The following is a 20402-nucleotide window of genomic DNA, read 5'->3' on the forward strand; positions in this document are numbered from 1 at the left end:
TAATTCACTTTGGCAGGAATAACGGATGTGTAGAGTATAGGGCTAACGGCAGGACTCTGAATAGTGTGGATGAACAGAGGGATCTAGGTGTATGTGTGCATAGATCCCTGAAAGTTGGGAATCAAGTAGATAGGGTTGTTAGGAAGGCATACGGTGTCTTGGCGTTTATTGGTAGGGGGATTGAATTTAGGAACCGCAGCGTCATGTTGCAACTGTACAAAACTCTGGTGCGGCCGCACTTGGAGTATTGTGTGCAGTTCTGGTCCCCACATTATCGGAAGGATGTGGAGGCTTTGGAGAGGGTGCAGAGGAGGTTTACCAGGGTGTTGCCTGGTATGGAGGAGAGGTCCTATGAGGAGAGACTGAGGGATTTGAGGCTGTTTTCGTTAGAAAGAAGGTGGCTACGGGGGGACCTTATTGAAACATATAAGATGATTAGAGGTTTAGATAGGGTGGACAGTGATAGCCTTTTTCCTCGGATGGAGAAAGCTAGCACGAGGGGGCATAGCTTTAAATTAAGGGATGGTAGTTATAGGACGGATGTCAGGGGTAGGTTCTTTACCCAGAGGGTGGTGAGGGATTGGAATGCCCTGCCTGCTGCAGTTGTAAATGCGCCTAGTTTGGGGGCGTTTAAGAGATCCGTGGATAGGTTTATGGATGGAAAGGGTTTGGTTTAGGTTAGAGGGTCATTGTTTTTTAACTGGTCGGCGCAACATCGTGGGCCGAAGGGCTTGTTCTGCGCTGTAATGTTCTATGTTCTATGTTCTAACTAGCCTCCCATGTGGGACCTTGTCAAAAGCCTTACTGAAGGAATTCTGCAAATCCTGCTTGAGCTGTGTGAATGGAAGTTTATCCATGACTGGAGTCACTGGACCCTGACTGTCTAGACTCTGGCAGTCATCCGAACTGACATCCGCATCTGCAGTTCTTTTATCTTTTACTAGTCGTAACAACTCCTTTTTCCGATTTTCTTACTGTCTACTTGTGTGTGTGTGAAGCTGTGACCATCTTTTGAGTTTGAATAAACTATAGTTTTGATTTAACCCCAATGATATCAGTTCTTTACAAATTGACCTCACAGAGAGAGGGTTGTGCTGAGGGAAACACGCCACAGCCTATTTCAAAAATTAAAACACTTCTCCTTATGGACAGGCTGACCATAGCATAGGCTTACAGTGAGAAAAAAGAGGAGTTCAGGTTTGCCTCCATCCACTGCCTGTAACTGTCTACATCATCATGAAGTGGAAATGGTCTCCAGCTACAAGTTTCTCGACATCCAGATCATCAACAAACTATCCTGGTCCTTCCATGCTGATGCTATAGTGAAAAAAGCCCACCAATGTCTCTACTTTCTAAGGAAGCAAAGGAAATTCAGCACGCCTGCTACGACTCTGACCAGTTTTTACAGACGCACCATAGAAAGTATCCTTTTTGGAAATATCACAGCTCTTGTTCTGACCAAGACAGTAGGAAGATACAAAGACTTGTGAAAATGTCCAGTCCATCACGCAAACCAGCCTCCCATCCATTGACTCCTTTTACAATTCAGGCTGTCTCGGAAAAGCAGCCAGTATCCTGGACATGCTCTCTTCCACCTTCTTCCATTGGGAAATAAATAAAGTCTGAAATCATGTACCAAATGACACAAGAACAGCTTCTTTCCTGCTGCCATCAGACTTTTGAATGGACCTACTGTATATTAAGCTGATCTTTCTCTACGCCCAGCTATGACTAACATTATATTCTGCACCCTCTTCTTTCCTTCTCCTCTATGTACTGTAAAGAACAAAGAACAAAAGAAAATTACAGCACAGGATCAAGTCCTCCAAGCCTGCACCGACCATGTACCCAACTTAACTAAAACCCCCTACCCTTCCAGAGACCATATCCCTCTATTCCCATCCTATTCATGTATTTGTCAAGACGCCTCTTTTAAGTCACTACAGCATCTGCTTCCACTATCTCCTCCGACAACGACTTCCAAGTGCCCACTACTCTCTGTGTAAAAAATCTGCCTTGTAGATCTCCTTTAAATCTTGCCCCTCGCACTTAAACTTGTGCCCCCTAGTAATTGACTCTTCCATCCTGGGAAAAAGCTTCCGACTATCCACTCTGTCCATACCTCTCATAATTTTGTAGATTTCTATCAGGTCACCCCTCAACCTCTGTCATTCCAGTGAGAACAAACCAAGTTTCTCCAATCTCTCCTCATAGCTAATGCCCTCCATAGCAGGCAACATCCTGGTAAGTCTTTTCTGCACTCTCTTCAAAGCCTCCACATCGGTCTGGTAGTGTGGCAACCAGAATTGAACACTATATTCCAAGTGCGACCGAACTAGGGTTCTATAAAGCTGCAACGTGACTTGCTAATTTTTAAACTCAATGCCCCAGCCAATGAAGGCAAACGTGCCATATGCCTTCTTGATTACCTTCTCCACCTGCATTGCCACTTTCAATGACCTGTATACCTGTATACCCAGATCGCTTTGCCTATCAATACTCTTAAGGGTTCTGCCATTTACTGTAGATCTCCTATCTGTATTAGACCTTCCAAAATGCACTCTCTCACATTTGTCCAGATTAAACTCCATCTACTATCTCTCTGTCCAAGTCTCCAACCGATCTATATCCTGCTGTATCCTCTGATGGTCCTTATCGCTACGCGCAAATCTACCAACCTTTGTGTCTCAGCAAATTTACTAATCAAACCAGTTACATTTTCCTCCAAATCATTTATATATATTACAAGCAGGAAAGGTCCCAGCACTGATCCCTAAGGAAAGCCACTTGTCACAACTCTCCATTCAGAAATGCACTGCTACGCTCTGTCTTCTTTGACCAAGCCAGTTTCGTATCCACCTTGCCAGCTCACCTCTGATACCATGTGACTTCACCTTCTGCACCAGTCTACCATGAGGGACCTTGTCAAAGGCCTTATGAAGTCCACGTAAACAACATCCACAGTCTTACCCTCAATAGTCATAGTCATCTTTGTCACTTCCTCGAAAAACTCGATCAAGTTCGTAAGACACGACCTCCCTTCACAAAACAATGTTGCCTCTAATTAATAAGTCCACATTTCCAAGTGGGAATAAATCCTGTCTCGAGGAATCCTCTTCAATAATTTTCCTTCCATTGATGTAAGGCTCTCCAGCCTGTAATTACCTGGATTATTCTTGCTACCCTTCTTAAACAAAGGAACAACATTGGCTATTCTCCAATCCTCTGGGACCCCCCCTGTAGCCAGTGAAGATACAAAGATTTCTCTCAAAGCCCCAGCAATTTCCTCCCTTGTCTCTCTCAGTATTTTGGGGTATATCCCATCAGGCCCTGGGGACTTGTCTATACGTGGCATTTTTCTGTCTGTACAATGCGCCAGAAGCAATTTTCACTGTATCCCAATACATATGACAATAATAAATCAAAGCAAAACCCAGAAGGTGGGAAGTGGTCTGCCTAGCATATGATGTCTAAGTCTCACCATTCGTAGGAGTGTCTTGAGGATGCAGGTTTGGTAAACTCACATTTTGGTATTCTCAATTGGGTTGCTGTTATCCCACACACTCATAATCAGCTTGGACATACTAGCTGCAGCTTATGAAATGTTTGTATTAATTTCAGTGCAAAGAAAATAGATTGCTAGTGAATGTGGAGCCCAGAAATGTCAGGTTATCAACAATCTCCAAGGTTACATTGTCAATTCTGCTTGATGCCGGAATGGCAACATACTGGACCACAATATTTGTCTTCCTGAAATTGATGTTCAAATCAAAGTCTTTGCAGACATGACAGAGTCTGTCCATTTGCCACTGAAAGTGTTCCTCAGTATAGAAGGTTAGTGTGCCATCATCAGTGTAGAACCATTCTCTGCTGAGGACTTTGGACAGCTTTGTCTTGGATTTTAGGCAAGGAAAGATGAACAGTTTTCCATCCATTTTGGTATTTAAGTAGATACACTCTGTAAATGATCCATATGACAGCAGCAAAGGAAGGAAATGTCTAAGAGCGTTTGATACCAGGACATAATCATGGTTGAGCCAACACTGACCTTAAAACGTTCAAAGGGTTCCAAATGTTGCTCTGTCGTTGCTGACCTTACCCATTATGTTGTCATGGAAAGAGGAGGTCACACTGAGCAGCTTTAGCAGGCAGCTAGTTTTCTCCTGCAGCTTAAATAGAGCCTCTCTAATTACATGGATGAATGTAATGGATGAATGGCACCAGTTCTGCAGCATGAAGCACAGTCCTAAAGAGTGATGTGGAGGTTCATGTGCATGGACCTTTGAAAACGGCAGGATGTATTGAGAGAATGGTTAGCAAAGCAAAAGGATCTTGAATTTCATAAATGGAGATTTTTTAATGCAAGAAATGCTAATGACATGGTACTGTTACCTGTAAGGATGATGGAAATGGAGACAATGAATGATTTCAGAAGAAAATTGGATGAGTTTGTGAAACAAACTTGCAGGACCGGCAGATAGAATGGGGAAATGGGACTGACTGGATTGCTTTACTGAGAGCCAGTGAAGGCCAGATGGGCTGAATGGTTTTATGCTGTAATGTTTTCACAGCTCTTGCAATGGGTTAAATGATGGGGAAGTTGTAACACTGCGCCAGAAAGAATCTTTAGAAAATGGATCCTATAATACTCTGAATAGCAGAAATAGTAGGCCAAACTCAAGAAGGTTCAAAATCATGTAACTATGTGACATAATCCACTGAGAAATAACAAGGGCCTAGCTATGCTGTGTCACTGTCATTTTTGGAATTGTTCCTGTTTGCTAGAGAAAGAACCTCATCCACCCTTACAAGGGCAACTTTACTAGCAGGACAGTGCCAATGGCAAGGATTCGACATGCTGGGAATTTCCTATTGACTGATTCAGTTCATATGCAATGTAGCTGTGGAAGCTAGTGTATCTGATGCGATGATGTGTTACAACCACCAGTCAGTCTCAGGTGAGATTCCAGGGCAGAGTGAATATTCAGATCAGGGGAGGAAAAGTGAGCAGTCTGCCTATACACATGAGCCAAACGAGATGCATCCAAAGTGACATTTACAACTTTCTGCCCCATGGCAATTAGGTTCACATACTGACTCCACAAATCCTGGCACAGTTAACTTAGAATGTCAGCCATGACTCAGTGATAGCACTCTGACATCTGTGACTCAAAGTTGTGGATTCAATTTCCATTCCAGGGATTTAACACAAAATCTCAACTGGCACTTCAACGCAGTACTGAGGGAACGTCACACTGTTGGTGGTAATCTCTTTTGGATGGAATTACCCTCTCATATGGACACAGAAGATCCTTAGGCATTTCTTTGAAGAGCAAGGAAAGTTTTGCCAGTATCATGGGCAATATTTATTCCTCAACCAGCATCTCGAAATCAGATTATCTGGTCATGATCATATTACTATTTGTGAGGGGTGAGGATCGGAGATTTAAACAGTGAAGAAAACTAGACCAATGCTCCAGCGAAATGGCCCCACGTTCCACTGACATGGCCTCGCCATTCAGAAAACCCCAAATCTACTCACCCATGTCTTCAGTGATGAAAATATTGTGAGTATGGGTATAGATAAGGATGACAGATTCAGGTTTTAGTCAGGAAAGGGCCCAACTTACACCAACATACAAATTTGAAACAGGAGTAGTATAGCACATCTGCCGACTCTCCTTTATCCACAGCACAGGTCATACATTATCCACAGCACAGCCCACTAAGGAAGGGCCGAGCACCAGAGGTGGTTAGTACATCTGCTCCATCAGTGGGTTCTGTGGTGTCAGCTGCTAAGGAACCCCTGACAGAAGATCAGGTCTCTGGACCACTGAACTTTTTCCCTGGTGTCCCTTCTGTAATATTGCTGTCTGTGGCATAGTGATTAGCACTGCTGCCTTACAGTGCCAGGGACCCAGGTTTGAATCCGGTCTTGGGTGACTGCCGATGTGGAGTTTGTACATTCTCCCTGTGTCTGCATGGATTTCCTCTGGGTGCTCTGGTTTCCTCGCACAGTCCAAATTTGTGCAGGTTAGGTGAATTAGCCATGCTAAATTGCCCCTCAGGAGCAACAGATGTGTAAGTTAGGCAGATTTGCCAGGGTTAATAAGAGGTTATGGGGACAGGGAGGGGAATGTTCTTTCAGAGAGTTGGTGCAGACTTGATGACCCAAATTGTCTATTTCTGTAATGTAGGGATTCTATGGTCTGCCTATGTGTAAACTCTTTAAAACAATCATAGGTAGTCCAAGTTAGGGGGAAGGAGTGTGGTCATGTGGCCTCTTTAATGGGTGATCCTTCGTGGACAACATGACCAGCCTGGAACCAATGAAGCATGAGGGTGCAAACCTGGACCAATTAGAACACAGAACACTACAGCGCAGAACAGGCCCTTCGGCCCACGATGTTGCGCCGACCAGTTAAAAAACAATGACCCACTAACCTAAACCAATCCCTTTTCGTCCATAAACCTATCCACGGATCTCTTAAACGCCCCCAAATTAGGCGCATTTACAACTGCAGCAGGCAGGGCATTCCAATCCCTCACCACCCTCTGGGTAAAGAACCTACCCCTGACATCCGTCCTATAACTACACCCCCTTAATTTAAAGCTATGCCCCCTCGTGCTAGCTTTCTCCATCCGAGGAAAAAGGCTATCACTGTCCACCCTATCTAAACCTCTAATCATCTTATATGTTTCAATAAGATCCCCTCTTAGCCGCCTTCTTTCTAGCGAAAACAACCCCAAATCCCTCAGTCTCTCCTCATAGGACCTCCCCTCCATACCAGGCAACATCCTGGTAAACCTCCTCTGCACCCTCTCCAAAGCCTCCACATCCTTCCTGTAATGTGGGGACCAGAACTGCACACAGTACTCCAAGTGCGGCCGCACCAGAGTTGTGTACAGTTGCAACATGACGCTGCGACTCCTAAATTCAATCCCCCTACCAATAAACGCCAAGACACCGTATGCCTTCTTAACAACCTTATCTACTTGATTCCCAACTTTCAGGGATCTATGTACACATACACCTAGATCCCTCTGTTCATCCACACTATTCAAAGTCCTCCCGTTAGCCCTATACTCGACACATCTGTTATTCCTACCAAAGTGAATTACCTCACACTTCTCCACATTAAACTCCATCCGCCACCTTTCGGCCCAGCTCTGCAACCTGTCTAAGTCTCCCTGCAAACTACGACACCCTTCCTCACAATCTACCACACCTCCGACTTTGGTGTCATCAGCAAATTTACTAATCCACCCAACTATACCCTCATCCAGATCATTAATAAAAATTACAAACAGCAGTGGCCCCAAAACAGATCCCTGAGGCACACCACTCGTAACTGAACTCCATGACGAATATTTACCATCAACCACCACCCTCTGTCTCCTATCTGCTAGCCAATTCCTGATCCAATTTCCTAGATTACCCTCAATCCCATACATCTGCATTTTCTGCAGAAGCCTACCATGGTGAACCTTATCAAACGCCTTACTAAAATCCATATATACCACTAATTGGGAATGAGAAAGTGCATTCCTGGGGCTGGAGGGCTTCATTTGGGGTGGGGACATTGTTGGGAATAGATCAGTATAGTTGTGCTGTAAACCCTTTGTTGTACATTGATTCATTGAAGAACATTTAGTTTGTTACTTGCCTCAGGTCTGCCTCGAGTTACTACACTCATGAAAGGACAATCTGTGAATGATACACATGTTCAAAGTATCACCCAAATTTTATGAAAAGATTCGCATAAATCTTGAACAAGATGAATGTCAACATTACAACATTTATTCTCCAGTCATCTTCACGCTGGCTGGCAACAATGCATTATTTCCATTTACCCCTCAAAATGAGTTATTTTGTCCTTTTGAATTTTTTTGATCATTTCGTGTGATAAATACTCATTTTCAGTTACTCCAGTAGATAGTTTTCAAACATTAACATAACATACTGGAAGGACAGGGGAAATTATTGCTCCAATCCAGTCATATTCAAACAGAATCCCAATCCATCTCAACTTCAACTCGAGCCCCTGTTCCTGGTTTTGGAAGCAGAGTAGGATTGATGCCGGTAGGAATACAAAAAGGAGTTTACACGTTGCATTAAGCTTTAATTTGTTCCATGTTAATTTGGCCATAAGTTGTGAAATGAATGTTCTGTAATAAAGATACTCTTAGTATCTTAGCGTACTCTTAGTTTCTTACCTATCTGGGACTGAGCCACCATGGTTGATTTGCGATCACAGAGTGGAGAAAAAGGAAGTCCCAGTTCAGCCTCTTTGTCACCCTACAATAACAATTAAATGAATGAAGAACTGAAATGTATCAGCTAAATGGTCCCACATCTGGCTGCAGATGCAGAAACTCCCAAGATTACACTTACATTTGCTAAACTCAAGCACGCTAACCTGCAACTGTAATGGCAAATCTTCTGGTGCCTTTATTATTGACTTATTGGAAGTCCTGACTTATGCTCTAATGACTGGCTGCAGACAGACTTCTGCCCCTCATTTGATCTGACTTATTGTCACATATATTAGGATATAGTGAAAAGTATTGTTTCTTGCAGGAATGCAGACAAAACGTACTGTTCATTAAGTAATGTAGGGGAGAAGGAACGGATAGGGTGCAAAATATAGTGTTGTAGTTACAGATAGGGTGTAGAGAAAGGTCAACTTCATATAAGGTGGCTCCATTCAGAAGTCTGATGGCAGCAGGGAAGAAGTTGTTCTTTAGTGGATTGGTATGTGATCTCAGACTTTTGCATCATTCTCCTGAAAAAGAAGGTGGAAGAGAGTATATCCAGAGTGCATGAGGTCTTTGATTAGACTTTCCCGAGACAGTAAGGAGTGTAGATGGAGTCAATGGATGGGAGGCTGGTTTGTGTGATGGACTGGGCAACGTTTACAATCCTGTATAGTTTCTTGCAGTCTTGGTCACAGCAGAAGGCATACCAAGCTGTAATACATCCGCGAAGGATGCTTTCTATGGTGCATTTGTAAAAATGGGTATAAGTCGTAGTGGATGTGCCAAATTTCCTTTGCCTCCTGGTGGGCTTTCTTAACTATAGCATCAATGTGGAGGAACCAGGACAGATTGTGGTGATCTGAATACCTAGAAACTTAAAGCTCCCAACCATCTCCACTTCGTCTCTGTTGATGTAGACAGGGGCATGTTGTCCACTATGCTTCTTGAAGTCAATAACTATCTCCTGCATTTTACTGACATCAAGGGAGAGATTATTGTCATCGCACCAACTCACCAGATTCTCTACCATGTACTTTGCTGTTTGGGAGGACGTCTCGCCTTAGAGAGCTGCTACACCAACCTGCCTGAGCCTGAGTACAGGAGCCACAGGACAGCGATGGCAAGGAAGGCCAGTGAGATCACGAGGGGGGCAATCGGGGTCTCAGGGGAGAGGCAAGGGTGGGAGGGAGGTCTGGAGGTCTTTCTGGTCTTCCCTCACAGAGGTTCAGTGTTTATTGAGGCTGGTGGGAAACAGCCTTTAAATGGCCACTTATGAGCTTCAGTTGGGGCAAGCGTGGGGTTCCCATCTGAGACCTTGTTTGCCCCCAGCCTAAAATCACTATGTGGTCAGGATGGGTGGGAACCCAGAGGTCATCATCCCCATCCTAATGGTTTATAATTTCATCAGAATACAATCACTACCTGTCTGAAGAATTCCTCCAACAATGCCATGGTCCAACGATGATGCAGCTCCCAAGCTTTAGTTGGATGGCTGACATCAGCACAGTGCAGCAACATTGAAAAGGCCTTTGGTCTGTCAATCCTGCAAGCCAACATAATGATGACAGCAATGAAATTAGAGTAATGTCATTAGAGTAATGTAATTGACATTTATTGCTAAAGGAATAGAGTATAAAACTAGGTAAGTGTTGCTGTAACTATATAAGGCATTAGTGAGACCACAGCTGGAGAACTGTGTACAGTTTTGGTCCCCTTACTTGAGGAGGGATGTAGTTGTATTGGAAGCACTTCAGAGGAGTTTCACTAGATTGATTTGTCTTATGAAGAGAGATTGACAGATTTTTAATTAGTTCTTCTATTCTAGAAGTTTGCATTTGCAACTTGGGCAAAATATTTTGAGCTGAATGGTAGAGAGACAAGTATAACTAATGGCAGACATTGCTAAATGTCCTGCAGCACAATTTGACTGATTATATGTGCAAATATTTATACAGGCAGGAAGGGTTAGAGGAATATGAAGGTCTTTGCTTGGAGCAAAACAAAGAACAAAGAAAATTACAGCACAGGAACAGGCCCTTTGGCCCTCCAAGCCTCCACCGACCATACTGCCCAACTGAACTAAAACCCCTTACCCTTCTGGGGACCATATCCCTATATTGCCATCTTATTCATGTATTTGTCAAGGTGCCCCTTATGCCATACCACTACAATATTTGTTTCCACTACCTCCCCCGGCAACGAGTTCCAGGCACCCACTACTCTCTGTGTAAAACATCTGCCTCGTACGTCTCCTTTAAACCTTGCCCCTCACGCCTTAAACCTGCGCCCCCTAGTAATTGACTCTTCCATCCTGGGAAAAAGCTTCTGACTACTCACTCTGTTCATGCCTCTCATAATCTTGTAGACTTCTATTCTACAGTTATCTTTAAGTTTGTTACCTACTTTGTGTCAAGGGAATTGAGTTACAGGATATATAATATAGAACATTACAGCACAGCACAGGCCCTTCGGCCTTCAATGTTGTGCTGAGCTATGTCCAATCCCAAGATCAAGCTATCCCACTCCCTATAATTCTGGTGTGAAATTATAGAAATTATGCCTGCATCCTTTTCTTTTGACTGGACTCACAATTTCCCTGGAGTTGGCTGCTTTGCCAAGCATTGAATGATTTCTGGAATCATTAACGTTCAAGTTCTAATATATTCAACAATATACATCCTAAATGGATGATACTAAAAATTAGATTTCAAAGGTCAAGGTCAGTAAATGTATCTTTAAAAGCCATATCTCACCAATTGCACCATTAACCTGAGCCACTGTTTAACACACCACACCTTCATCAGTCACCTGATTTCTATCAACCACAACTCATACCTAACATTCATAACTTCACCTCACTCTCAGGTACATCTTACAATTTGCCATCATGGCAACCATTTCACCCAAATACAATGCACTACACTTCACCCTCTTGTGCAGGGCAAAGTGACACATAGCCCAGAGGCAGCGGCAACGAATCAGAGGGGGCAAGCATGGCTTAATGGATAGAACATTAAATAACAAATTATTGAAGTTTGTAACAAAGGCAATGTAATCATTGCAGGGGATTTTAATCTTCATATAGGCTGCACAAAAGAAATGAGCAAAGGTAGTCCGAAACAAAGATTATTTAGCTTTCCTACAGCCTCCTAGCAGAAAATAAAAAACAGAAAATGCTGGAAATATTGAGTTGAAGTAGCAACATCTGCGAAGAGAGAAACTGAGTTAACATTGCATCAAAACTATTAATCTCAGGTTGTGGGTTTGAGCCTCAGGTTGGCCATGTAATGGCATAGAAGCTGTCTTGGTACTTCTGCGCAATTCTTCACTGTTCTCTTCCCCCAAAAATGGCAGCAGAAACTGCCCCCCCCCCCCAACTTTATACAGAGAGGATGGAGATTAATTTAAACAGCCTAGATATCTTCTCTCACTACCTCTCTGTAATCAGATGTTTTTGATTTCCCTCTTTTTAAGTAATTTGTATTTTCCTAAACCCTTAGCGTGCATGCACGCACAAACACAAAAAAAGTGGGTCAGGCAGTTTCACAACATCCCCATTTGAACTCATTAAAATAAGGGATAAAGGAAAGAATGGGGTACAGAGCCAGACCATAATAAAAATACAAGGCAGTATTTATGTATGCACAGAATCAAAAATCAAAAGTCTCATGGAGGGTTTCTCTTGGAGGGTAATTCGTCTTTTCAGAATTGAATCTTTCAGAGGGGGGAAGTAGATTTGAAAGCACCTGTACCTGAACTGGAGGGGCACAAATATCCTGGCAGGGAGGTTTGCTTGGATGGCTCAAAACTAACGTGGCAGGGGCTTGGGAATCAGAACAGTAGGCTAACGAGTGTAGGGACTGGGGATGAGCATGGTACCAAGGCCAGGCTAACAAGAGGAAGAGCAGACTGGGGAGGTCGAACTCCGTGAGCCCGGAGGTCTGGAGTGCGTCTGCTCAAATGCAAGAGTACGACAGGTAAGACAGATGAACTTAGATCCTTGATTCTTGCATGGAACTTGGATGTGGTTACGTTATCAGAGACTTGGTTAAAAGAGGGACAGGACTGCCAGCTAAATATTCCAAGATGTAAATGTTTTAGACGAGACAGAGGGGAGGGTAAAAGAGGTGGGGGAGTTGCAATACTGGTCAGGGAACATATTACAACTGTACAGAAGGAGGACACCTTGGAAGGATCATGTAATGAGACACTGTGGGTAGACCTCAGGAACAGGAAGGGGGCAGTCACTATGATGGGGATGTACCTCAGGCCTCCCAACAGCCCAACGAAAGTTGAAGAACGGATATGTAGGCAGATTCTGGACAGATGTAGAAATAATAAGTTTGTTGTAGTGGGAGACTTTAACTTTCCTCATATTGACTGAAATCCCTTAGGGCTAGGGGACTGGATGGTGAGGAATTTGTTAAGTGTGTCCAGAAAGGCTTTTTGGAATAATATGTGGATAATCCTACTAGAGAGGGGCTATACTGGACTTAGTATGAGGGAATGAGCCCAGTCAGATCATCAAAGTCGCAGTGGAGGAACATGTGTCGAACAGTGACCACAATTCCAGAAGCTTTGAAATGCTGGTGGAAAAGGACGAGTGTTGTCTTAGGGTTAAGGTGCTAAATTGGGGGAAGGCTAATTACAACTCGATTAGGCAGGAATTTGGGAGAAGCGGTTTGAGAGTAAATCCAGCACTGCTCTTTAGTCAGGTGGGTGGGAGTTCTGTTCACAAATAGGGCATATAAAGACACAAACTTAATATACAGAATAATGATTGGAATGCGAGTCTTTACAGCTAATCATGTTTTAAAAGGTACAGGCCATGTGAATGGAGACAGCATTAAGCACAGGTTAAAGAGATATGTATTGTCTCCAGACAGGACAGTTAGTGAGATTTTACAAGTCCAGGCAAGTCGTGGGGGTTGTAATGAAGGAGCAGCGCTCTGAAAGCTAGTGGCGTTTGCTACCAAATAAACCTGTTGGATTTTAACCTGGTGTTGTGAGACTTTTTATTGCGTTCACCCCAGTCCAACGCCGGCATCTTCACATCACGACTAGTGGTGTTCCGCAGGGATCAGTGCTGGGATCTCTGCTGTTCGTAATATATAAAAATGACTTGGAAGAAAACGTAACTGGTCTGATTAGCAAGTTTGCAAACAATTGTAAGATTGTTGGAGTTGAGGATAGTGATGAAGATTGTCAGAGAATACAGCAGGATAAAGATAGGCTGGAAAATTGGGCGAAGAAATGGCAGATGGAATTTAATCCAGACAAATGCAAGGTTAGGCATTTTGATAGATGCAATTTGGGTGGGAGCTGTAAAACAAATGGCATTATCATCAGGAGCATCGACACACAGAAGGATCTGGGAATACAGGTCCACAAATCCTTAAAAGTGGCAGTACAGGCGGAAAAGGTGGTGAAGGAAACATGTGGCATACTTGCCTTCATCGGACAGGGCATCAAGTTCAAAAGTTGGCAAATTATGTTAGTTATATGAAATGTTAGTTACGCCACATTTGGGATACTGTGTCCAATTCTGGTCACCATACTAACACAAGGATATGCAGGTTTTGGAGAGAGCACAGAAAAGGTTTACCAGGATGTTGCCTGGTATGGAGGACATTAGCTATGAGGAGAGACTGAATAAACTGGGATTGTTCTCCATAGAAAGACAGACGCTGATGGGCGACCTGATAGAAGTTTATAAAATTATGGGGGGGTATGGACAGGGTGAACAGTTGGAAGCTCTTTTTTAGGGCAGAAATGACAATTACAAGGGGGTACCAGTTTAGTGTAGATGTGTTGGGGACTTTTTTTTCACACAGAGGGTGGTGGGGGCCTGGAATGCGCTGAAAAGTGAGGTTGTTGAGGGAGATACATTGGCGAAATTTAAGACTTATCTGGATAAACACATGAACAAATGGAGAATAGAGGGATATAAGCAGTTGATCTAGGCAGGACAACATGATCGATGCAGGCTTGGAGGGTCGAAGGGTGTGTTCCTGTGCTGTATTGTCCTTTGTACGAACATTCCAGTAGTTCACAGTGTAGATGAAGGCCAGGTGACTGTACCTGAATAGAGCTCCTTCTGCTGCTACCTGTTTGATAGCAAAATGGTAGCCAGCAACAGGCCTGGGGTCATGTTCTCTTCAGAGATCAAAACAGTGATCCAACAGCTTATCAATTAAAGGAATTCAGAAAGCTCAACTCTCCGTCATATGATAGTGTGGTTTCAAATTGACAAAAGAAGCCCCTGGTTGAAACCCACTGAAGCAGCTAATGGTCAGACCATTAACACCAAAGGGATGTGGTCTTACCCACCGTTCACACCACGCTCCTGCTGCAGAAAACTGGAGAATTTGGCATCCAGCCAAATCCCCATTCACTGCAGCGGGATGGGAAAATCCTTCTGGCTGAGGAATCACAAAGGAATGCCTTTGCCCATAACTGGCTTGGACAGCCATCTCATCTATGAAGCATTGTGTTGCCTTGGTTGGAATATTTATGCAACGTGTTATGGTTCAGGTCAGAAACTCCGAAGAGTTTTATGAAGCCCACCTGAACCACAAGTTTTACATCCTGAATTTGGCTAGGATAAACATGAGATGTTTCACTTCAGGTATAATACAAGTGTCCCACTAGGGAGCTTTTATCAAACAAAAATTTATTTAAGAATATAGTTAACACGTATAGCAAGAAACTTAGCAAGCACTTTTATCATTTACAAACAAAAAATGGAGCAACCAATAAAATGTATAACTCTGAATGAATATCTCTAATGTGTTCTAATTAGAACCAAAATCCAATAAACAAAACCCTTTTACCAGGTTTATCACTGCACAGGCTAAAGCTCACTTAATAATGGAATCCAATTTCCTGGGTTGAATGCTGATTTCAAATCACCTTGAAAACTTAGAGCAGCTTGTTGTCTTCAGCTCCCCAAAATACCTTTCTGCAGCATGGCAACAAGCCTTTCTTTCAGCTAACTGGTAAAACTTTCAAAAAGAGAGAGATTTCTCTCAGCTATGTTTCTGACACTGCAGCCAAAATGAAACTAAAAACAAGCCTTGTCACCTGAGCTACACACAGTTTTTTGCTCCTCCCAATAATGACATACCTAAGGCTGTGAGATGAGAAACACTGACTGTGAGAGCTGCAGAGATCATGATTTAAAAAAAAAATTCTTAAAGGGGCATTAACGTTACAAAAACAAGGAGCGTAGAAGAACGAGGGGAGATTTAACTGGAGAATGAGGGGAGATTTGATAGAGGTGTATAAGATTTTGATGGGTATAGATAGAGTGAATGAAGGCAGGCTTTTTCCACTGAGGCTAGAGGAGAAAAAAACAGAGGACATGGGTTAAGGGTGAAAGGAGAAAAGTTTAAAGGGAATATTGGGGGGGTTTCTTCACGCAGAGAGTGGTGGTGGTGTGGAATGAGCTGCCGGATAAAGTGGTAAATGCAGGGTCACTTTTAACATTTAAGACGGGTTCATGGATGAGAGGGGTGTGGAGGGATATGGTCCAAGTGCAGGTCAGTGGGACTAGGCAAAAAGTGGTTCGGCACAGACAAGAAGGGCCAAAAGGCTTGTTTCTGAGCTGTAATTTTCTATGGTTCATTCTAGGGGGTGTAAGGTGCATAGCCCTTAGGCACTTAGAAATTGTTCAGAAATTTCCAGGGTCCAGCATGTGATTAGCTGGAGCTATTTTATCAGTACGACAAGTGTCCATTTTGAAAAACAGAGGAAGAAATAATTTTGTTAAATTTACAGATTGACAGAAATACATATGTATGTATTTTATTCTTCCCATCTCAACTGGGACAGTATTATATTCTATCTTAAACTTTGTTGTGAAAAGATGGACTGGTGTCAGAAGGTTGGGAGTTTGCAGAACAGCATTACTAAAGCGTAGGAGACCTTTCAGCTCACTATGCCTACATAGACTGCTTGCAGGAGGAAATTATCTCATCAACACCCTTGCTTTTTCATCAATGCCCTGCACATTCTTCCTTTTCAGCTAATCTTGAATGCCTCAATCGAACCCACCTCTACCAACCAGTGCATTCTAGTTCTTAACCGCTCGCTGAGTGAAAAAGTTTTTCCTCATTGTCACTATTGCTTTTTTTGCTAATTACTTGAAACTTTACAGCACGGAAACAGACTATTCAGCTCAACTGGTCTCTGCTTTGTCTATGCTCCACATGGGTTCACTAATAAGCATCCTGAAGAGAAGTTCAAACCTTTGTTTTTTCAGCAGGGGGATTTGTTATTTATGGTATATGACAAAACAGGTGCAGTTTAATTTTAGCTATAGTACTTAATGCGCTAAGACAAAAATTATTGTAATCTGATGGTTGAGAGAGATAACCACTGCCAAAAGATAACTCACGCCTCTGGTTGCTGCAAGGCACTCCTCATAGCTTTGATTTGTTGAAAGTGGCAAGTCATGTCAGTTGCCAAGACCATCTCAATTACCAAGGCTCGAAGTTCCCTTTGGAAAAAAAAGTGAAAAATAATCATCAATACCTTCTTACAAATTCAACACAGCGAGCTAATTATTTTGACATTTCAAACACCTCTGCATGCAACATTCACACCAAAAGGTCAATTCTTCTTCTTTGTAAAGGTCAGCATTGTCTTCATTTGAAATACCACCCCATTATCTGAATCAGTCAAACAGAAGACTGACCTCAGTACACAAATGAAACATTGTTAAAGTATGAGCCATTAGGAGTTCCTTTCTCAATTACACAGAAAGGCTCTAAATTGGTTTTACTTGAAAACATTTGATAAATAATCACCAAGTGCTTAAGTATATCTGATAGTAATTCTGTCATCAAAGTTTCAATCTTCATCAATTTTGCTTGACATTAAGTCAGTTTACAAAATAACACTGGGCCAATAGCTTTGAAAGAATCCTGTCTGCTCAATTCAAAACCAGAAAAAAGTTCATCCTAACTCAGTAGCATCTCCAACACCACCCTTCCCCCTTAATCAATATTACACATAGCACATGATCCTATCCAAACTACAGAATCATTGAATTGCAGAATCATTACATGGGCAGCATGGTGGCACAGTGGTTAGCACTGCTGCTTCACAGCTCTAGAGTCCTGGGTTCGATTCCTAGCTCAGGTCACGCTCTGTGTGGAGTTTACACATTCTCCTCATAATCTGTGTGGGTCTCCTCCCACAGTCCAAAGATGTGCGGGTTAGGTTGATTGGCCATGCTAAGAAATTGCCCCTTAATGTACTAGGATACGTGGATTAGTGGGTATAATATGTAGGGATATGGGGGTAGGGCCTGAGTGGGATTGTGTTTGATGCAGACTCGATGGGCTGAAGGGCCTCTTTCTGCACTGCAGGGTTCTATGGAAATTACAGTGCAGCCTTTTGGTCCATCATGTCCACACCAACTGTCTGAATGTGCAATTATCCTAGTGCCATTTTCCCTATAATTTGGCAGATTCTTCCTTTTCAGATACCAGTCTAAGTTCTTTTTGAGTGCTTCGAGTGGATCTGGCCCCACCACACACTCAGGCAGTGCAATCCAGACCTTAATTACTCACCGCGTGAATAAGTTTTTCTTCATGCCCTTTTGCTTCTTTTGCCAATTACTTCAAATCTGTGCCCTCTCATTCTCAATCCTTTAACAAGCAGAAACAGTTTCCTCCTGGAGATTGAGGGTTGACCCTATTGAGCGTTTCAAATCAGGAGGGGCATAGATAGGACGGACACACAAAGTCTTTTTCCCAGGGAAGGGGAATCGAAAACTGGAGAGGGGCAACTTCTTCACAAAGAGGGATATATGAAATGAGCTGCCAGAGAAAGTGGATGTGAAAGTGACTGCGAGGTGACCATGGCCAGCATGGACAGGTTGGGCCAAAGGCTTGTTTCCGTGCTGTATTGCTCTATGACTCTATAGCCGGGATTTTACCGGCTTGCTCTGTCCGTCGATGGGTGAAGTGAGCCGGTAAAATCGCATGAGCGCCAAGAAATTATCATCACGCCAGATTTCTCGGTGATCTTTTGAGAGCCAGATTTCCGGCGCAGTCAGCCTCTTGCCAGAAATATGCGAGAGGCTGAATAAATTATGTTAATATTTATGTTAATAATATGTTAAATAAATATTTATTATTTATTTACATGTCTTTAGCAAGCCCGGCACTCAACCATCCAGGTTCAGTTGTCTTTGGGGCCTCGCTGGGAGAGGTTCTGTCTGGCGAGGAAAACACCAGCTCCCCATGGACATGGAACAGTTCTGTTGGCCTCACCAGTGGAACTGGGCATCATTGAGGCCTCCGGTGAGGCTGAGGGCAAAGGGCGTGCCCCTTGGGTAGTGCCAGCCTGGCACTGACACCCTGGCACCTTGGCACTGCCAGCCTGGCATAAGGGGGTAGACCAATCAGAGAGGGAGGAGGGCCCATTGCCTGTGATCGGACTGGGTGAGGGGGTGACACGGGGGGGGGGAGGGAGGGTGGTCTCTGCACACACTGCATTGAGATTGGAGGGGGCAGGGTTTAATCAGCCTGGGGTGGAGGCTACATGTCCATGCGGTATGGAGCTTGTGAACGGCCACAGGCCCCAATGACTGTGGGGGGTGGGGGGGGGGGGCGCGATTAAGGGGAGTTTGTGCAGCTGCCGGCAATAGAGAGAGTTGTCAGGCTTCTGCTGTCGGTTAGATCCCTGCTGTTGGAATTGCGCATATGCAGAATCAAAGGTCTGCACATGCGTAATAATGCCTTCTACAATTGTTATTGCGCATGTGCAGACACAAAAGTCTATGCATGCACAATAGCTCCCTCTGCAGGTTGGCTGGAGAATTAAGCCCAGCCCATTGTCTGCAGCAGCTAGAAATGGTCTAGCCTTTATTTTCAATGTCTAAGTCTGTGAGTTAGGCTGTGAAAACTTATCCAAAAAATGGATCAGGAACTCTCCTATTTTCAGACCAGCTGGACTCAGAAAATTCTGTCCTATGACACGACTCTGTCCAGTCCCTCATGATTTTGAACACATCTCTCAAAACACACCTCAGCCTTCTTCTCTCCAAGGAAAACTCCAATTTTCTCCAATCTATCTTTATAACTGAAGTTTCCCATCCCTGAAATAATTCTCATTTATGTTTTCTGCATCCTAGGATCACAGAAATGTTTCACTGCAGAAAGAGGTCATTTAGACCATTGTGTCTGCACCAGCTCTCCAAATGAGCATCATGACTAGGTGCTATTTCTGTGCCCCTGCACGTGTTTCTATTCAAGTAATCATTTCCTGTCCTCTTTAATGTTTCAGCTGAACCTATCTCTATCACACTTCTAGGCAGTGCATTCAGATCTGAACCACTTGTGTGAAGATGCTTTTTCTCACATTTGCTACCTTTGCAAAACACCTTAAATCTGTCCCTCTTGTTCTTGATCATTTTATGAGTAGGAACAATTTCTCCCCATCTACTCTGTCCAGTCTCCTCATGATTTTGAACATCTCTATAAAATCTCCTCTTCGGCTTCTTCTGTCCAACGGGAACAGTTCCAACCTCTCCAATCTATCCTCATAACTTGAAGTTTCTCATCCCTGGAAACATACTTTATCAATCTCTTCTGCACACTCTCCAATGTGTTCACTTTCTTCCTATAGTTTGAGTGCCACACTGTACACAATATTCCAGCTGAGGTCTAATAGTGTCTTGCATAAGTTAGTCCTTGTTCTTGTATCCTATGCCCCTCTTAATAAAGCCCAGAAGACGATGAGCTTTATTAACTGCTCTTTCCACCTGTCCTGTCACCTTCAATGACTGATACACCCAGGTTGCTCCCCTCTTCCTAACCAATCCACATTTTTCCACATGACCACTAATTCTATCCCAAATAAGTGATTCTAGAAGCTTGTCCACCACTGATGTGAAACTGACTGGCTTGTAATTGCTTGGACTATCCTTAGACTGTAAGGCCATAAGGCATAAAGCAGAATTAAGCCACTCAGCCCACTGAGTCTGCTTTGCCATTCGATCATGGCTGATATGTTTTTCAACCCCATTCTCCTGCCTTTTCCCTGTAACCTTTGATCCCCTTACCGATCAAGAACCTATCTATCTCTGTCTTAAATACAGCCAATGACCTGGCCTCCAGTGCCTTCTGTGG

The 20402-nt window shown here is 43.4% G+C and overlaps 1 protein-coding gene across 1 annotated transcript in view; it reads right to left on the reverse strand.

Annotated features, from left to right (window-relative positions):
- pde1ca (phosphodiesterase 1C, calmodulin-dependent a) overlaps positions 1-20402 on the reverse strand; it is a 427725-nt gene that overhangs the window by 151072 nt on the left and 256251 nt on the right. The window contains exons 10-12 of the mRNA XM_080194829.1: positions 16658-16759; positions 9682-9802; positions 8218-8299 (exon numbers count right to left, since the gene is read on the reverse strand). Of these exons, the coding sequence (XP_080050955.1) occupies positions 8218-8299; positions 9682-9802; positions 16658-16759 (305 nt within the window). The remainder of the gene's footprint in view (positions 1-8217; positions 8300-9681; positions 9803-16657; positions 16760-20402) is intronic.

The sequence above is a fragment of the Carcharhinus amblyrhynchos genome, chromosome 8, assembly GCF_965287045.1.
Source record: "Carcharhinus amblyrhynchos chromosome 8, sCarAmb.v2.hapA, whole genome shotgun sequence".
NCBI lineage: Eukaryota > Metazoa > Chordata > Chondrichthyes > Carcharhiniformes > Carcharhinidae > Carcharhinus > Carcharhinus amblyrhynchos.